Raw genomic sequence first — 19,861 nt, 5'->3', positions numbered from 1 at the left:
TTAATAACAAGTGTTATGTGTGTGCATACTTGATTATCGGCGGGGGCCGTCTGTCTCACACACTTGGACTTGAGTTGGGGCTGTCTGTCGTAGATGCCTTATATGGTTGGAGACTTGCTCATTAAGTTCAAACTGGGATCTATATTCAGGCCTCTTCCGCTGTAAACACTCCTGCAGTTCAAAGATTTGATTTGTAAAGACACAGGGTGCCACTCATTAAGCCGCCAACCTAATTGTGCCATACAAAAATACAGAGGCATGATATTTGGAGCATGAGATTTAAGCACAATATCGCCTCAGCATGGGAGGTAGAGCCTGAAGTTTTTTTTTTTTTTTCTTGTTTTTTTTTTTTTTTTCTGAAAGTCTGATGCTGTCATTGAAGTAAATGGAGCAGAAGTACGCTGTTAATCCTCAAAGCTGTGACTACACTAAACTCTTGGTTGTAATAATTTAATACCCCTTAATATTTAATTTGTCCAGTGGTCTTTGTCGAACACAGTTGCTTTATTTTCTGTTGATGGATTTTTTAAACATGGTTCTGTAAACATTTATTCAGACTATTAACTGACACTATTATCACATCTAAATGGATGAATGAATGAAAAAAAACGAGAACAAAATAGCAAAGCATGTTCCCATGCCTGTTCTTTGACCCTGCCATTTTCATACTCCATTGAAAACAACAAACTGTGACAACAAAGGTCTTATTTTGGGATGCTGGATTTGTTCGTCAAATCTCAGATTGAGGCCAGAAATATTTGTTGCTGCATCGAAATCCTGCATGACGTTTACAGCAAAAAACTCTCACATACTTATATTCTTAAAACAGAGTTAAGGACCCCACTCTATTATTTGTTAGTTATGAAACTTATTGAAACTGAGGCGCTTGGTAGAATTTGACATTGTATGTTTTCAGCACAAATGGTTTACATTTGATGGGTCTATGTAAATGTATTGCTTTTTTGGGATCGTGTGGAGTCTTTCCTTGTTCCTCTCTCAGGAAAGGAGCATTCAAAACTGAATTGCACTTAAGTTACATTATAAATGAAATTGCATTATCATATTTTGTAGAACTGAAAGATTTTTAGTAAGAATGTATGTATTTGTATGTATGATTTGGATTTTATTGGAATTTTCAGGTCGGTATAATCTCTATTGTCAGATTATGTTTATCAGTAATAATTCACTTGGGCACAGATGTATTTCACTGCAAAAAGGATTTAGCATTGCCTTGTATCCTACCATTTGAATATTTATAAGTACTCTCTGCTGTCATATGGAGTGAAATAATATATCCATATGAATATGATTGGTACTTAACTTTGGTCGGACAGAAATTCTGACCATAGAGATTGATCATTATATATATTGAACAGACAACCCCATCATGGCACGGGCAGCTCTTGCCAGAATAAGCTGGGATATTCAGAAGAGTTCATGCTTCATGCCAGTGATCAAAAATCGGACTTTAGCCCTATTCGCACGGGATAAGTATTACCTGGTGACCTCTAGTCATTTGTAATAATTGCGGAGGTTGCCTGTGATCTCAATCCTGTGCGAATCGGCCATGTCTGTAATTTGTAAAGTAAAAATTCCCCCGCAAATGACCTACCATATTTCGCTGAACACTGAGGTCCTGAACATATTAGTCCCGTGCGAATTGGCATCTCTGTGATTTCTAAATCACACGAGGTCCACAGATAATACTAATTCTGTGCAAATAGGGCTTAAGTGTAACTACACCAGAAGTGATTGTCCTGTCCTGCTTTAAAAGCTAAATGAAAAATGTGTAAAAACCAGTAAACAATATTGACTTAAATCTATATTAATATAGGTTTAATATATAAAACCTACTTTAATTATATAAAACTTAAACCTTAAACCCAAAATTGATAAAACGCCACATTGACTTTGAATTCAACTTTGCTGTCAAGTTGTTTATCTATAATTGGATATAAGACAAATATCTATGTATGTATATTTGTATATTTATCAGGTTTTCTGGAAGAAAAGACTCAAGATGCTAAGACAGATATGCTAAACTTAGATTTTATAAGAACTTCCAACAAAAGACTTGGGCAAGCCACCTGGCTCTGAGCCAACTCAAAGAGGGGCAAATTAGAAGAGGTCAGACTGACATGGATCAGGCCAGAGAAACAGTCTGTACAGCGATTAGATCCATACGGGAGACGAGAGAAGAGTCGGACAGGCAAGAAGGGCATTACTAGGTGGACAACAGCATAGACTGGGTACAAAGGTTAGTGCCGAGCAAAAATCAAACACGGGTATACAGTCCAACAATGTAATCAGCACCAAGGGATAATCCACGGACCAGAACCAATGATAAGTACAAGAGTCTGCACCGGGATAGGCAGTCTGTTGTGTTCTGGCGGGACTGGGAACCACAGCACTAACTGGGCAGAGGACAGAGATGTAAGCGCAACAAAAACTAAACCAACAGACAAGACCAATAAACTTGACAAGACTAAGAGAGATGCACATGTAAACGTGAAAGGCACAAAACACACTGTCAAGACAGGCGCCAAGGTCGATCAAATCGTCCAAGTGCTCTGGGGGGGTTGCAGGTATAGATGTCATCCTTGAGTTCCTCAATAAGCTCATTCTGGAAGCTTTTGAATAAGTTAATAGAAAATGAACATCTTGTCAATGACCCCTTTACTTGAATTCCCTTATATAGAAATAATGAATGCCTGAATGAAAAAATGAATGAATAAATGGATGAATGAATGAGGCATTTATATAGCACTTTACTATGTACTACTGTACATCCAGAGTACATTATAATCGTATCAGGGGTTTCTCCTCAACCACCACCAGTGTGCAACATCCATCTAATGATGTGACAACAGCCACAGTACAATGGGGCCAGTGCGCTTATTACACACCGGCTATAGGTGGAGAGGAGAGAGTGTGATAAAGCCAAATCAAAGAATGGGGATTATTAGGAGACCATGATTGATAACGGCCAATGGAGAGAATGTGGCCAGGACACCGGTTACACACCCCTACTCTTAACAAGAAGTGTCATGGGATTTTTAATGACCACAGAGAGTCAGGACCTTGGCTTAACATCTCATGCGAAGAGTTTTATTGGATACACAGCCACGTCTGCAACAAAATATGAAAGGTGTTTTAGCTTTGTTTTAAATGTTACAGGTTTTTTTGTGCATGATTATATGGTTATTTGCATTTTATTATTTGTGTTTAAAAACCTCACCCATGAGACCAGTGATCTTAAAAAGATAATTCACCCAAAAATGTAAATTCTGTTAAAAACATTAAAAACATTTAGGCTACTCCCTTTCATGTAATTCGAAAACTGTATGATTTTATTTCTTCTGCAGAAAATAAAATTACATATTTTGATAAATGTCTCCACAAAAAAATCTTTGGTTGCCAGTATTCTTCAATTGATCTTCTTTTGCCTTTTGCAGAAGAAACAAAGTCATACAGTTTTGAGTAAATGATAGAATTTTGATGAACTATCATGTTAATTTATTGCTAGTTGAGGTATTTACTAGTTCTGGGTTTGAAACTGGAAGGCTGGATCGTACCACTGCAGAGTTATTCAAGGTATCCCTTTGTTGATGTCAGTGCCTCTCCTAAACTGCATGGTTCTGATGGACCCTTAAGCAGCAACATCCAGTTCATTGCATTCTTTAGAACAAAGAATGGTTTTAGTATGGTGGGCGGACGGGGCTTATAAGATTATAGAATGTGAAGTATATGAAACTCACTGATTAGATTGATGTTTCCCAAGAACAGGCCTTGATCTCCATTATTGTTTTTCCAGATTTTACCTCTCTTTTTATGCTCTGCTGCTTGACTGCCAGGGGCATTTTTAGCTATCATAATCTCTCTGACTACTTTTACATGCACACAAAAAAAAAAAAAAAGTTTATTGCAAGAAAGCTGTTTAAGGTGTCGTCTCAAACCTGTATAACTTTTTTCTGTGGAATGGCAAATAAGATATTTTGAAGAATGTTGGTAACCTAACAGTTTTGGTTACAATTATATATCTAATCTAATATTATATATCACATTTCCCTTTATACAGTATGGTGAAATTCCGCAGGTGAAATGCAGTCATCTCAATAGGAATCCACACGATTGAGAATTTTGTGTGAGGGACACTTGAGGAAAAAAAAAGATCTGTGTGGATTTTACATTAGCTTCAAGTTTATTGAACTGTTAACTCTTGGATTTGCTGCGTTTACCAATATAAAGCTGCTGGATTTGGAAGTGACCTCTGAGTAAGCAGTGCTTCATGCATCGCTACACTATTGACAATGAACATTCCTTGCCTACAAAATTTTTCGCTAATGTGAGGTTTCGCTAATGTGACCACTTTTATCCTGTGACCTCATGTCATTACATGGCAGAGAATAATATATTGTGTGAAAATTGACTTAAATTCCACCATTATCCTCATACAAGCAACTGTAAAACTATAACAGATTAGTCGTATAATCTACCTTTCTTTTGGTGTGGTGTTGTTGTCGTTTGAATCTTGACAGACCCATCACCATTCACTGTATTGTACAGTATACTGTATATATTGAAGAATCAGGATCAGCTCTGCATCTAGATTAACTAACTTGTATGGCTAACTAAAATAAAACTCAGGGTCCTATTTTCTATTCTTCTCCCACTCCTTCTCTATATGAATCCCCCATCCTTTATATCTCCCTCCTTCCCTTCTGTCCACCCCTCCTTTGTGGTGCTTATATGAAGGCACTGTATTGTTTAGACAACTTGGGAAAGCTTTATTAGAGTGCTGTCTATATCTGTGAAAAGACTTGCTCCACTGCCTCCTTTCACATACATCTGTGTATGTGTTTTTGAGGCACACATCTCCCCCACAGGTCTTCTACAGGACGTTCCTGCCAAAGTGACTCCTCCTTTCCCCTTTTAGTACTCCCGTCTCTTTGTTCACTCACAATTTGCATGCTAATTGTCACCAGCTGGATGGCCTAAGGAACTCAGTCATAAACATAGTGCTATAAAACATGGTGCTTTTAAAACTTTGTCTTTAACAGTCTTTGGCATAAGTGAAACAATTTAACCACTTGTATTGGGCAAAGAATCAGCAGCCTCAAAAGTAGATTAGCTGAGATGTATTTTGCCACTGTCCCACTAATAGAACCAGATACACAGTGGTAAATTAGCTCATGCACGCCATGCTGCTAAAGTGGACCTATATGAAAATCAGTGACGTATCAGGGTGTGTTTGGGTATCACCCTTTACTAATCGTTGGAAACTTCCATTTTTCATACACATTACTCTCAAAACCTTGGGCCATCATTTAAGACAAAAAATCTAATTCTGGGTACATACTACATTATTATAGCTCCATTTTTTACTTACTGAAAGTTTTGTAGTAGTAGTATCATGAACAAATTCCTGAAATTGGAGGCAAGTCGGTGCTCGTTCACATGAGTGACAATCGCATAATGTATATTATCCAAGAAGTGATCTGAGAGAAGAGCCGATGCATCGGCAATGCCTGTGAGATTTTTCAAGCAAAATATCTGGACCTGTCTGCAACTTAGAGTAATGCAGTGTGAAATGTGTTGACTGGAAATTACATTGTTGACACGCTACAGCCAATGAGAGAGCAAGATGGGTGGGAAGGGATAGCTAGAGGGGGAGGAGTAATAGACCTGCATCAGAATCAGCAAGCATGGCTTCTGAAAACAACCATTCTTCTTTGTATTCTTCTTTTTTTCTTTTTTGCTGCAAATCAGCGCACAGACAACTTGGATCGCAAGATTTTTGAGGGCTACAACTTTTATCAGAAAGACAGCTAATCTCGCGCATGATCTTACATTATTTCCTGTATCACTTCTCGAGTGTGTTTGATTGTGAAACTTATGCCGGGGACACACTTAACGACTAGCTGAAACATTCTAAGATTGAACTGAGCACACTTACAGACTGTTTCCAACGGCTGGAGTAGATTTTAAACACCGACTGTTAACACTGTTTCCCGGTTTAAAGCCCTGGTTATACAGTACATATTAATAACCATTGCAGGTGATCATTATATATATATATATATATATATATATATATATATATATATATATATATATATATATATATATATATATTTTTTTTTTTTTTTGTGATTTGGGTTCATTTATTAATTTTATTATTACAATTTTTCATCGGATACCATCCATATTGAAATGAAAGGAAAGCATGCTTAAGATTTGTGTGCAAACAATAGCTCAGGTAGGTAAAAAAACACGAAGAAGAGCGTTATAATAATACAATATCAGCAATCACAGACATTCACATGCGGACGTTAGCATTACCTGAGGTAATTTTTCCAGAACATTACTGACAACATCCTTAATGATTACTGAGGTGGCACATTTGGACGAGACAAAAATCACTGCAAAGCTCTGGTAATAATTATTTTACCCCACCTCTCCATGTAAAACTAATCCCATCCGAATAAGGCTTAAGACAGTGGTTATCAACTGGTTTTGCTATAGGACCAACATTTTCTCATAGTTATTAAGCCGCAATAGCCTGGGAAAACCCAGACAACTTCCTGCAAATTTCGATTTGCTCTGCAAGTAGTCTGGCAAAGAGCTCATTCAAGCCCATTTCTAATCCGTCGAAATCGCGGCACCAATCAGAAACGTTGGGGCGGGCTTTACACGATGACGATCGCTCTGATTGGTTTTAGGTCTCTCCAATTGCGCCCAGAGGCGAGCGACGTCCGTTGGTGAAGCGCACCAACTTTTAAATGCATTATTATATTCAAATTGCAAACACATGAGGACAGTCTAAATGAAAGACCCACTGGCAGATGAATGTGCTACTACATTTCTCTCCGAAACGGTAGGAAATTAAATTAGATTTAATAGAGGATTTTAACTGTGACAAGATGAATGACAGGGCAGTTTACGTGACAGGATGCACGCGACAGATCCGTCCGATAAAGATGACGAAGCAGTATGTCCCAAAGCTTGCCAACTTTTTTGCTACACATTCAAAAGTAAATACCTTTTCTTCACAAAAAGAGTACATACTTTTATGGCGTGGTGTAACTTAGGCGAATTGGGACGCAGCATATGGCTTTACACGATGACGATCGCTCTGATTGGTTTTAGGTCTATCCAATTGTGCCCAGAGGCATTTGAGCGACGTCCGTTGGTGACGCCCCTCTGGAAATGAGTTATTAATGAAGCTTTGCCAGACCATAACTCAGTTACTACTGAGAATGGTCTGGTTTTAACCAGGCTAAAGCCGCAACCCAATGTTTTAGGAATCTGGCCAAATTCCTATATATACTGTACTGAACTGTAAATGAAACATAACGAAACTGCTCCTGATGAATAGAATGAACATTATACCTGCATGTAAATCCTTCCCAGCTAACACACAACTTACCAGTTACGTAGTTTTTTTGTACTTATTCGTAATTTCATGACTTACTAATTGACAATGTAACTATGACTTTACATGCTCGTAACTTCTCTTGTTCTTTATATATCGTGAAGTGATATATAGCGTGCACCTTCACATTTGCACATGCAATTGAAGATTGTCTGCTTTATTTCGTAACAATTTACGAAAATAACATTAGAATAATGACACTGGCATATAGCCTGACACCATCTAATCTGACCGCAGATACTGAATCAGGACAAAGCATTTTTCTCAGGCACTCTTTACTCAAACTGTATCTGACAGAAGAGTCCACAGCTTTCACACACAGCTTTCAAAATAAAAGTCTCAGCAACAAATGTCCTCAAAGTGCTACCTACAAACACATCAATGCCTCAGAAAAGAGTTCTCACTCAGAACAACCAAATTCAACACACCTGCTCAAATGAAGTAGCACATAAAGATAATAAATACAAAAAAAATGTCTCAGGTTGCGTATGCAACCAAGTTCCCTGAAAAGGGGAACGAAACGCTGTGTCTTTTGTGGTTGATGCTATGGGGGATGCCATAAGCATGACCAGTGTCTGAGGCAAGTGGAAACAAATGGCAATAATCATTGTCAGACGGCAGTCCATGAGGTCACACATGGAGCACCCATGAGTATAAAAGAGTGCCTGAGTTGCACGTCATTAACTGTTTTGTCTGACGAACCGTACATCCTTACCATTATTCAGGAAGTGAGGCAAACAAGAGAAGGACATATTGCAGTTTGCCCAATAATTCGCTTAAACCAGGCTTTATACTCCAAGAAAGCCGTTTATTCACTGCTTAAAGATCCCAATGTAACCGGGGGAGAGCAGCTCATACCCTGACTTGCCTATAGAAACACACATTCAAGGGGAGCGTATATCCCTACTTCAAAACTCAACAATAGTTAGGGTTGGGAGGCAAAGAAATAGAGGGAAGTTTGCAGACTGTCCACCATTATTCCGTTTACACTGCAGCAACCCTAAGAATGTAAGGCTTAAGCATGGTTCTTCTAGAGAAGCGAGCATTTGTCTGCAATTATAAGCAGACAAATAATCTGTCTCCAATCTACTTTTTATGAAGTTGAAGAGGGCAATAGAGCTGAATTTTGCAACTCCATCCACCCCTTTAACTTCTCTATAGGAGAACTCATGCAGGTCTATGTAGGCAGACCCCAACGTCAGCGTAAGCTTAGAATGAGAGAGAAAAATGTTTCCTATCTCTGCTAAATACCACTCCTTCAACACTCACGGAACCCCCAGAGAGGGATACATCTCATGAAAGCTGCTGACTGAGACCCCAGCTCTGTAAACATCTGTACGACCGCCTCACTGGCTGACTGAAGAGGTCAGAGTGTGAGATCAAAGCATTGAAGATAAAGATTTTCTCTTTCTCCTTTCACAGATGTCTCTATTGCAATTATAGAATGGCCGATGCACTGGCTGTGTTCTTTGTGGCACAAATGGCTAGATCTTTTTTTGCTTTTTTTGCTTCAGACCATTCAATAGGTGGGCATGGAGTCCCCACAACACCTGTGTCCCAACACTCTTCACTGTGAGGGGATACCACCCTCTGGCAGCACTGCTGAGCGGAGATTGGGCAGATTTCATAGTGTGCAGGACCCACTGATAATGACTGGATAGCTCATGACGTTCTAAACTGCCAGCAGACAGTGAAGCCACCGGAAGTGTTCGGCGGCCATCTTACAATTCCCTACCAGCAGAGGGCTACAACGGCCGTTATACAGAGATTGGTAGCTCCGACGTCACTTTTAGGATGACCCGCTGTGCAGCATACAAGTTTAAAACAACATTCACAAAAGGATGTAGAAAAACTGCCCACAGGTTGTAATTGAAGCCCTGTAAATAGTAATTTATATGCACAATTGTCGCTATTCCCGTGTTGTTTTCTCCGAGAAACCTCAGAGCAGCAATAATCACAATTAAGTGTCCAATAGAGACACCATTTGACAGCTTCAAAAGAGCTTCGTGTAGAGTGTTTTTACCGTTACCCCATATAATTTGTATTATGCATTTCCTAAGCATGTGCTTACTAACTAATCAAACATTTTATTTGAACAAACTACCGATCTATAAAACACAATCGGTCTTCCGACCTTTTACTATCGTGTCAATTGATTTTGATATGCGCGAGGCCGGCCGGGAGAGAGAGCAATACAGCGCTCGTGTTGTTTGAAGACGGTGAGAGTGCGTGTGCGCAGCCAGGACTCTCTCTCTCTCTCTGCTCGTTCTTATATGCGCCCTGTCCGCTGATCTAAATAATTTGTTGTTACGACGACTTATTTGTTCCCTCGTTTCGTGGACGCGTTAAACTAATTCTGTCCCTCACTAATTCCCCCCTTTGATTTAACGAATTACAACGTGGCCACAATATAGTAAAACGATGGAACAAATTAGTAAAACGTGCTGAGGTATTAATTCGTGGCCACAAAACAATATTCACCTGAATATTCACCAATTCACAAAAAATATAGGTCTTTAGCATTCACTATTTAATTAATAGTATCAAACTGTTTTTCTTACCTGTGAAGATAGCTCTTCAGTGAAAAAATAGCCGTTTTTTTTATGTTTTAATAAGCAGGAAAAATTTTCGACTTTAAACAAATACCCATTTAAATGCTTAGGATGTTTGCGTTGTAAGAATGTACAGGGAGACTTTAGATTTAAAACCGGTGTCTCCTTAGGCAATGTTTTCTCATTCAAATCATAAAATTTCCTATTGATTCAATAGAACGCATGAGCTCACTAGGGAATACCAATATGGCGGCGCGGTGGCTTCACTGTTTATGACGTAATGAGCTATCCAGTCAATCTATATAGATCAGTGGCAGGACCCCACAGACCTGCCTCAGCATATGCCTTGTCATGAGCCACAAGGTGGTAAGCAGAGGAGATAGACTTATTTCATAACACCTGCCTCTACTGCCCACCTCTGATCCCATGATCAAAGTTGCCATGCTGAAACCATGAGGTGCAAACACTTGAAGAAAACCCACAAGAAAAAAGTCAAGCGAGAGGGGAGCTCCCTCAACGCGGCTCATCACAGTGAGTGCATTCAGTTTCCTGGAGAGCTGAACATGCTCGCTCCATTGGCAGTCGAGAGACTTCAAAGAGGATGCAGCACCGGGGGAGACATAGCTTGCAAGCAACTCTTCAACTCTCACACAGCTTCTCCACACAGGAATAGTTAGACTATACGAGCCGAATACAAATTCCTCCATTATATTGACACCCCAATGAGGAGATCCAGGAGGAATAAAAGACTCACAAACTTATATGCAGGACAGCGGAGGAGGGATCTAATTCCTCAGAATAAGACATGTCATATTAATCAGTCAGGTCAGATGTGGCCACAGAGCGGCCAGAGCTAGCAGGAGAAGCCCAAAAGGGAATAAGAAAATCCCCGCGATCGATCCTGCCCTGCCATGTCAGCTGCATTGGGACCCAAACCATGAGGTGCAGACCAGCGCCATGAGGTAATGAGCGCATCCAGCTTCCTTGAGAGTTGAACACACTCCAACAGACTCTTGTCTTACACGCGCATACAAACAAGCGACTCCTGAAGATAAAAAAGCTGAGATGCGTAACTCAGACACCCCATATGGCACTCCACACGTGACGTCATTGTCTGTCGTCTGCCAATGATTATTGACAATTGTTTACACGTGCCTCAGACACCGCTCACGCTGATGGTGTTCCCCATAGCATCTACACCAAGACGCAGCATCAAAGTTCCACTTCAAAAGGGAACCACTAGGTGGAGTACATCACCATAGATGGTGTCACAATAGTAAAAATATAAATACCCAACAGAACAAACAAACAACAACAACAAAAAGATATATATATATATATATATATTTTATATATATATATATATATATATATATATATATATATATATATATATATATATATATATATATATATATTATATATATATATATATATATATATATATATATATATATATATATATATATATATATATATATATATATATATATATATATATATATATATATATATATATATATATATATATATTAATAATAAAAAATGTCAGCCTCCTAATATGGTTTGAGTAATTAGATTACAAAATGGTTTGAAAGAAGTCTCTATGCTCACCAAGGCTGCATTCATTTGATAAAAAAATACAGAACAAAAGTTGTAATATTGTGAAAAGTTATTACAATTTAAAATAACTGTTTTCTATTTTAATATATTTAAAAGTTTAATTTATTATTTTGATGCAGTGCTGAATTTTTAGCAGCAATTACTCCAGTCTCCAGTGTCACATGATCATTCAGAAATCATTATACTGTATGCTGATTTGGTTCTCAAGAAACATTTCTTAATATTATCACAGTTGAAAACATTTGTGCTGCTTGGCTTTATTTTCTGTGTGGGAACCATGATACCACATACCAGGATTTTATCAGGATTTTTTATTGAATAGGACGTTCAAAAGAACAGAATTTAATAAAGGCGGGGTTGGAGGAGCTGTTCTCCTGAATCATTCATGTATAAGAGACGTCTGAGATGAGTCCCAGGCCCTCCTCACAGGCCTCTACCTGAAACATAGCAGATTTAAATTTTTAATATTTTCTGTAAAAACAAAAAGCTTTTAGAATTCAGTGCCTCAAATCCTGAGGAAAGGTTGAAGGATGGATTCATGTATTTGCTGTCTCCAGGATGTCTCTAAATAATTAATAGTTGAACTTTCTTATGTCTACTTTTGTATCATCCCTAAAAGACCAATCTGAATACCTCTCATTATGGACCAAACAGTTACTTTTTAAAGAATATCCTGCTCATTCTTTTCAATTTAATGAATATGTTGCGACTGTCAGTACTTAAAAGTATCCCAAACGTGGTCCATATAACTAATTCTGTAGCCCATTCTTGAGAGTATATGAGAGATGTAGAAATCTCTGATTCATGGACAAATAATTTCTTTGAGCATGTGACTGACCTTCAACATTGAAATGTGGTTGAAATGTCAGTTGTTGTTAATATTAATATGTTAATATTAAAATGTATTCTATTTGTAAAATCGAAACAAAATTCAACAGTGATTCAACCTTTATCCAGGACTTCGATTCACCCATTAATAAACATTGAAATCCCTTTCAACAAATTGTTTGATCCAGTTCACAAAAGTGGTCTGAATAATTTATTCATCAATTAGACTTAACATGAATTCAAAATGGGCAAATTTCAAAAAATCAAATCGGCTCTTTTGGTCATAAAAGGATTCCAACTACATATTAGAATTTGTCCAGTGTGTAATTTGTTTAGATTTTTATCCACTTGTTTGTTTTAGCACCCTCTGCTGGACTTTTTCTGCTGGAAATTTGCTTCTGTTTCTATTACAGAAGGCCAATTGCATGCATATTGCACTGTACTGTTAAAAAAACAGATGTTAAAATTGTTAAAAAAAGTTAAAATTTACATTATTTACATATCGTCATGTAATTCCAAATCTGTATGAATACATTTTTTTTCAGTGCAATGCAAAAGGATAATTAAAAAAAATCCTATAGAACTTTTGGGGCCCTATTTTAAAGATCTGAAACGCAAGTATCAAACGCGAAACGCAAGTAACTTTGTGGGCGGATCTCGCACATCTAAAATGGGTTGGTCTGAAGTAGCTGCATTACTCATAGGTGTGGTTTGGACGTAACGTGAAATAAACCAATCAGAACGTCATCTCACATTTCCTTTAAAAGCAGGCGCGCTTGTTCCATGGTGGATTGCTATTATAACGGCGGATTTGCCAGGCGCACGCCAGGAGCGGTTCACAGCCAAGGAGACCGACATTCTCGTCAGGGCCGTAAAAGACAGAGAAGTGACGTATGGGATTGGGAGAAACCCACCCAAATTAGCTTCGGTTAAACAGGCATATAATAATTTGAGTAAATGTGTAAGCGAGATTTATGCCTATTTTTTCACATCTTCATGGACACCACAATGATTTCCCTCGTGTGGAATATTTTTCCTTGTAATTATGTATGGTTTGCAAAAATGGCAACTGCTGCGTCTGTGTAGATGAGAGAAGCAAAGTGTATGCGCGTTGTGCACACGCTACATTATGGCCAAGCATTCGCCCTTAAAATAGCATCTGAATAACGCGCCACTGACTTTAGACTAGGGTTTTCCTGGTCTGTGGCGGAACTGTTTTCTGGAACTGCAAAATAGCACCAGGGCACGTTTGCGCCGGAACACGCCTCCTCTTTTCGCTGAACCGCCCCCGGGAGCGCAAGTTCCATAATTTACCGACGTGCGTCTGTGGAGGGAAAAGTCCGCTGTGCAAAATAGGAATGATACATGCGTCAGTGTACAAAGTCAATTGCGCTGGGTGAAAGATAGGGCCCTAAATGTATTTTATTTCAAGTCATCTGAATTTATACAACAAATAAATTGGTGCAATTCACAAAACCGGTTTGAATGATTCGATCACTGGTATAAGTTTTGGGACTCAATAAACTGGTTACAACTCTTGAGCTGTATTATGAATTAATTAATTTCAGACTGTTCATTACTCACAGCTATCGTATGGCTTCAGAAGACTCTGAATATAGCCCACATTTATAACTACTTCCATGATTTTTTTTTTCATGATACCTTTATAGTGCTTCCATTTTGAAGTCTTAAACCTTTAGTTACCATTCATTCTAATTTCATGGAAGTGAGTGACCAGAATATATGGGAACTTGTGCTTGATGTTACTAAGTTATGAGGTTAGATTTAGATTTACAGTTCGAATTAATGTTAATGCAAAGATTTAATTAGAGTTATTCAGTGCTAGGACAGAATTGCATCATGATTGATGTTTGCCAAATGTGTGGTTCAGAGTGCTGTTTTGTCATACTGATAAGCCATGTTCAATTAAAAGATTCACAGCTCTTTCAGAGCATAGACCTGTTTGTCTGGTTTCAACAGAGTTTGGGTTCAGACTGGGAACAGAGTGAGCACATCCCAAACACTTATCCCTAAAGTCAACACAAAAATAAATAAATAAATAAATAAATAAATAAATACCTGTCTCTTAAATGTCTCTTTTTATCAGTTAATGTCACCAAGCCCTCCTATTTTATTGTATTATTATTTTTACACAGGCCTATAAGAACTTTGTCTCTTTTACCCCATGGCGTGACTTCACTCTCAACCCCCCCTTCGTGCTAAAGCCTCGGTGTGTGAATGTATCTTATAGCTCTCCAGGATCTCTAAGTAGAGAAGGGGCTTACCTGTCTCTAATAATACATAGGGATCATCTGATTATCTGATGGGTTTTCAGAAAAAGGTCTTGCAGAGGGCACAGGTAACCCAGCCTTTTGCCAATTGTAATCAATTTCTTCTAGATAAGGTGTTGTATAAAAGGCAATTTTGACCAAAACAATTTGTCCACAACATTTGTACCCAGGTCCCCATGGGAAAAAAACTTCAAGTACTGCTGAAACAACTTAAAAAAGATCAATTCCCAGGATTTGTCAGAATGAAATTATATATATATATATATATTTGGAAGTCAGTGGGGTCCATCAACTGTTTGGTTATGGACATTCTTCAAAATATCTTATTTTTTTGTTCAGCAGAGGAAATACATTTTTACAGGTTTGAAACAACTTGAGAGTTAGTAAATGATGACAACATTTTAATTTGTGGGTCAAAAAAATACCTTTAATGCTTAAGAGCAGGATTGTTGTTACATGTCTACACATCCCTGAACTACATTGTGAGAGTTTATTAAATCTTAGATCGCCCTCTAGTGGTGTGATTATGAAACACATTTCTGAAAGTTCATAACTTATGTACTGTATGATAGTACCAGTCCAAGATCCTTTTTGCTTAATACAATGTTCCATCTGTGATAACAACCCCAATTTAGTAATGGATGTGACTTGAAACACCTGTTCTCCTGCTCAGCAATTGCAGATGACAGATATATGTACATTAGATCACACATATCTTGATTTTACTTGATATAATAAACATTTTATACTTGTCTGATAAAAGGTAACTAATTAACTAATACATGTGGTTTTGTATGTCTAATTTTCTTCCCCTTTCTCTCCCTACCAGAGGATGACGTGGATCTAGAAGCTCTGGTGAATGACATGAACTCTTCCTTTGAGAGTCTGTACACTTCTTGCAGTGTTCAGACTGAATCCACTCCACTGCTGCACAATGGCCAACCAACGCACCGACCCGCTGCATATCACACACACGCTCAGTCCACCTCCCCACACCAGAGACTGCGGCGGTCCCAGCCTATGCACATTCTCGCTGTCAGGTAAAAACCCTGAAAATATATGAAACGCACACATGCGGTTTCCCCAAAATGTATTTAGACTCTGAAGCCACACTTTAAAATGTATGAATGTCATTGTGGGTGTTTATTTTAAAGAAAGACATTTAGCAAGTTTATATGTCTGACATTTTAAAACAATCAATATAGAGTTTGAGGGACTGTTTACACACCATAGACAATAGAGAGTAGACACCGCATCGACCGCTACTGCCTACTGGCGCTGTAGAAAAACGGGGACATTTCCAGTTTGACTATCAATCTGATTGATAAACCTAATATTGTTAGCCTGGCAAGCCAGACCTACATCAAGATGTTAGGTCTGGAAACTCACCATAGTCACGGCTCAATCCGAGGGGCGGGATAAACGGCTGTCTTTAATATTCCCTCTGCACGCAATAGGACAGCGCTTCAACCAACCAGAGCGTTTTCCCAACAGCGGAGCTAGTTGATAGATTCAACTTTTGCCATATCTGGCCGGCAAAACGACGAACACATCTTCCTTTTTTTAAGAATGACTTAAGTGCCGTTCTTTGCTCTTTTCTCAAAGAAAAACTTAACTCCAAGTCCTCCAGAGTCGCGGCCAAAGCCGATTCGAAAGACCGTTGTTCTCCATCAGCAGCTGCCATTCTTTGTTTTCAAGCAGCAGCCAGGTAACCGTCGCAACTCTGTCGTCATATGTTAAGCCCGCCCCCGCCTACTCTATACACAACGTGATTGGCCTGACCCAATCTGGGTTTTTGCAGCGAGAAGGTTTATTGAGAGTTGCTAGACCCACCTGGCTGCGAAATACATTTTGCTGCCGCTAGGGTGCGTCTAGATTTCTAGGCTATAATATTGTGTCTTCAAAAACAAAACGGGGACAGAGGTAGTTTTTTCTGTTTTTAGCCAGGGACAGGCAACCAAAAACGGGGACTGTCCCCTGAAACCAGGGACGTCTGGTCACCCTATGATATGTGATGTAGGCTATGATAGGTATTTTGAAAATCACACACTATAAATATGATAGAGAAGCAGAAACAGATAGTGGCAGTAAAGTCAGTTATTTTAATAAGTTGAAGAAACCATATATGATTATATTATTATTACTTTTGTTAGGGTGAATTACAATGTGAATAATACACAGTGTTGGGCAAGATACTTGGAAATTGTTGTGAGCTATGCTATCAGTTACTCTGCCATGAATAAAGCTTCACTACACAAAAGCTACCACCCAGTCAAATGTAGCAAGTAACACAAACACAGCAGTAGGCTAGTTCACCACATAGGAAGCTACTTTAAGTTGCGCTAATTTCATATGACAAGAAAAGTGTAGCTTGTGTGGCCAAGCTACTTGATAAATAAAGGAGTTAAGCTACTGAAAAGTTACTTGATTCAGGAAATAGATAGTGAAGCTACTACCAAAATACTAAGTTACTAGCTAAGCTACAGTACAAGTAGTGACTGCCCAACACTGATAATACAGTCTGTGCCACTTGTGTAAAATTTGCTGGCCAATGTTATTCCAGTAATATTTGTTTTATTTCTACAATAGCATTTTTGTGTCAGTTGTAATCTAAGTCAGTGTTATGGAATATGACTTATCAAGTCTATTGATTCTATTCACAAAATACAACCAATAGTACAGTAATGTTAAATCTTACTTTTGAAAAGTAATCCCCCGAGCCCTGTTTGTGATGGTCCGCTGATTTGAGCAGGAATATGCTGCACAGTGCTCGGCATCTTGTTTCTTCTGCTGCTACGCAACTAGGAGTATGATCGGTTCAAGATGGCGGCTGCATTTCTTGCGCCCAGCGGCCAATAGGGCATCTACTCTCTATTATGTCTATGGTTTACACAACACCATTTTCAACTAAAAACGTAAAACCTTGTATGCGTTTTGGCCATTCGTTTACACGACAATGGCATTTTGGGAGCCTGAAAACTGCAAAGTTTTGAAAACGGGTTTCAAAGTGCAAGTTTTTGAAAACGTTCTCATGTAAACAACAAAAACGTGAATCTCTAAAGACGATGACGTTATGCACATGCGTATTACGTGTTCAATCTATAGTGTTTCATCGCCACCTAATGGCCTGGTAGCAGAATACAGGGGTTTTATTCGTTTTCACAGATCCGTGTGAATGGGATTTGTTTTGACAATGGCACTTTGTCTCTACGCAGAAAACTCGAAGGAAAAACGTCTCCGTTTTAAGCATATCGTTGTCGTGTAAACGTACCCTAAAATGTACTTGAACCTTTATTGTTGTTAAACATTGGGGGAACATGTTTCTAGTTAATATGAAAAAGTGCACCTGTAGTTGATGGGAAGTGACTTCATACATTCACTAAAAATCACCTTGGGACCAGTTGCACAAAAGTCTTGTCTGATCAGAAAAGTAAAGTTAATTAGTGAAGAATTTAGTTTGCAGACGATACCTGCTTTGATATTGTGTTATTAAAACAGCGACATTCAGACATTTCTTAATATAGTGTACAACAGTAAGTGTGCAAACATTTTGCCGTAAGAAATACCAAAACCATACCAATAACATCAAAACTTCAAAGATTTTCCAAAACAATAGCTTAAATGAAGCACACACACTATGATCTTTTTCAGCTTGGCTTTCTTTGCCTCCATCAAGAGTGACACTATTGTTATTATTCCATTGCTCTGTTATGCTGAAACCTCTGAGAATAAATGCTTTCCATTTGGTGAGCGTGTTTTTGCCTCTCAGCTGCGGATCAGAGCAGGAAGTTGAGCATACCGAGCTTGTGAACGAGGGTTCACTCAAGCAAAGGTTCACTCAGAGGTTACCGTTCAGACTTCAGCTCTGAATTCCATATCACACACTCCCTCATGCTCTCAAACCTACGGCACAAAAGTGTGTGTGTCTTTCAGCTTTTCTCTGAAGTCCCCACTTCAAAAGGACTCCTTGTCTAATGGCAGCTTCAAAAAATGGCCCAAAATGCTAATGCTGCCCAAAGCCGCCAACAATTTGAGGCTGACAGTAATACTTTTGGCTTAGAGACAAGGTTTCTTGTATGTAATATAACCCTAAATCGGAGATTTTGCTTTATTCTTCCAGAAGACTTCAGGAAGAGGAGCAACAGTACCGAACGTCCTCTCTACCTGCCATCCCCAATCCCTTTCCTGAGCTCTGCAGCCCTGCGAGTTCCCCTACACTCAGCTCTGGCTCCTTACCTCAGTGTCAGCCCTCAGGCAAATATGTAAGAGATCCTTTGTTATTATTCCTCTCTCACTGCAAGGACTAGTTTACTCAGAAATAGAAATTCTGTCATTATTTACTCATCGCCATGTTGTTCCAAACCCGCAATATTTTCTCTCTGTGATAATGTGCAGAAAGATTCTAAAAAAAAAAAAATGTCCTTCCTTCTTCCACGAGGTGACGACGTTGCTACAGTGTAACTACACAAATAAGTACTTGGGTTACACTTTATTTTAAGGTGTCATTGTTACAGTGTTATATATTTAAGTACTGAGTAATATTAATTAACTACATGTACTTACTATAGGGTTAGGGTTAAAGGGTTAGTTCACCCAAAAATGAAAATTCTGTCAGTAATTACTCACCCTCATGTTGTTCCAGCCGCGTAAGACCTTCGTTCATCTTCGGAACACAAATTAAGATATTTTTGATGAAATCTGAGCCATGTCTCACTCCTCCATAGGCTGCTATGTGACCGAAACTTGCTGGCCCAGAAAAGTTATTAAAGAGATCGTTAATATAGTCCAAGTGACTCCAGTGGCTCAATCTTGAGTATATCAAGCGATGAGAATACTTTTTGTGCGCAAAAACAAACAAAAATTAACGACTTTATTCCACTATTCATTTCCTTCTCTCTGGGCCTCGTAGTGTTTTTGCGCAGCGCGTCTGTGTTGCACGTCATCACGCATCACACACATGACCGGCGTCGGCCAATAGTGAGCCTACGTGGTGACGTGTAAACCAACTAGAGGTCCAGAGAGAAGGAAATGAATAGTGGAATAAAGTCGTTATTTTTTGTTTGTTTTTGCGCACAAAAAGTATTCTCGTCGCTTTATAAACTTAAGATTGAGCCACTGGAGTCACTTGGACT

At 38.7% G+C, this 19,861-nt stretch overlaps 1 protein-coding gene across 2 annotated transcripts in view; it reads left to right on the top strand.

Moving 5' to 3' along the window:
• The window catches only part of grb10b (growth factor receptor-bound protein 10b), a 131,228-nt gene that overhangs the window by 36,604 nt on the left and 74,763 nt on the right, over nt 1-19,861 (top strand). For both annotated transcript variants that reach the window (XM_081388424.1, XM_081388423.1), the window contains exons 4-5: nt 15,559-15,769; nt 18,850-18,991. In XM_081388424.1, coding sequence (XP_081244550.1) covers nt 15,559-15,769; nt 18,850-18,991 — 353 coding nt within the window. The remainder of the gene's footprint in view (nt 1-15,558; nt 15,770-18,849; nt 18,992-19,861) is intronic.

This window comes from Scardinius erythrophthalmus, assembly GCF_964197995.2.
Source record: "Scardinius erythrophthalmus genome assembly, chromosome: 16".
Lineage (NCBI taxonomy): Eukaryota > Metazoa > Chordata > Actinopteri > Cypriniformes > Leuciscidae > Scardinius > Scardinius erythrophthalmus.
The sequence above is the reverse complement of the archived record's forward strand: the minus strand, read 5'-3'. Positions and strand labels throughout refer to the sequence as shown.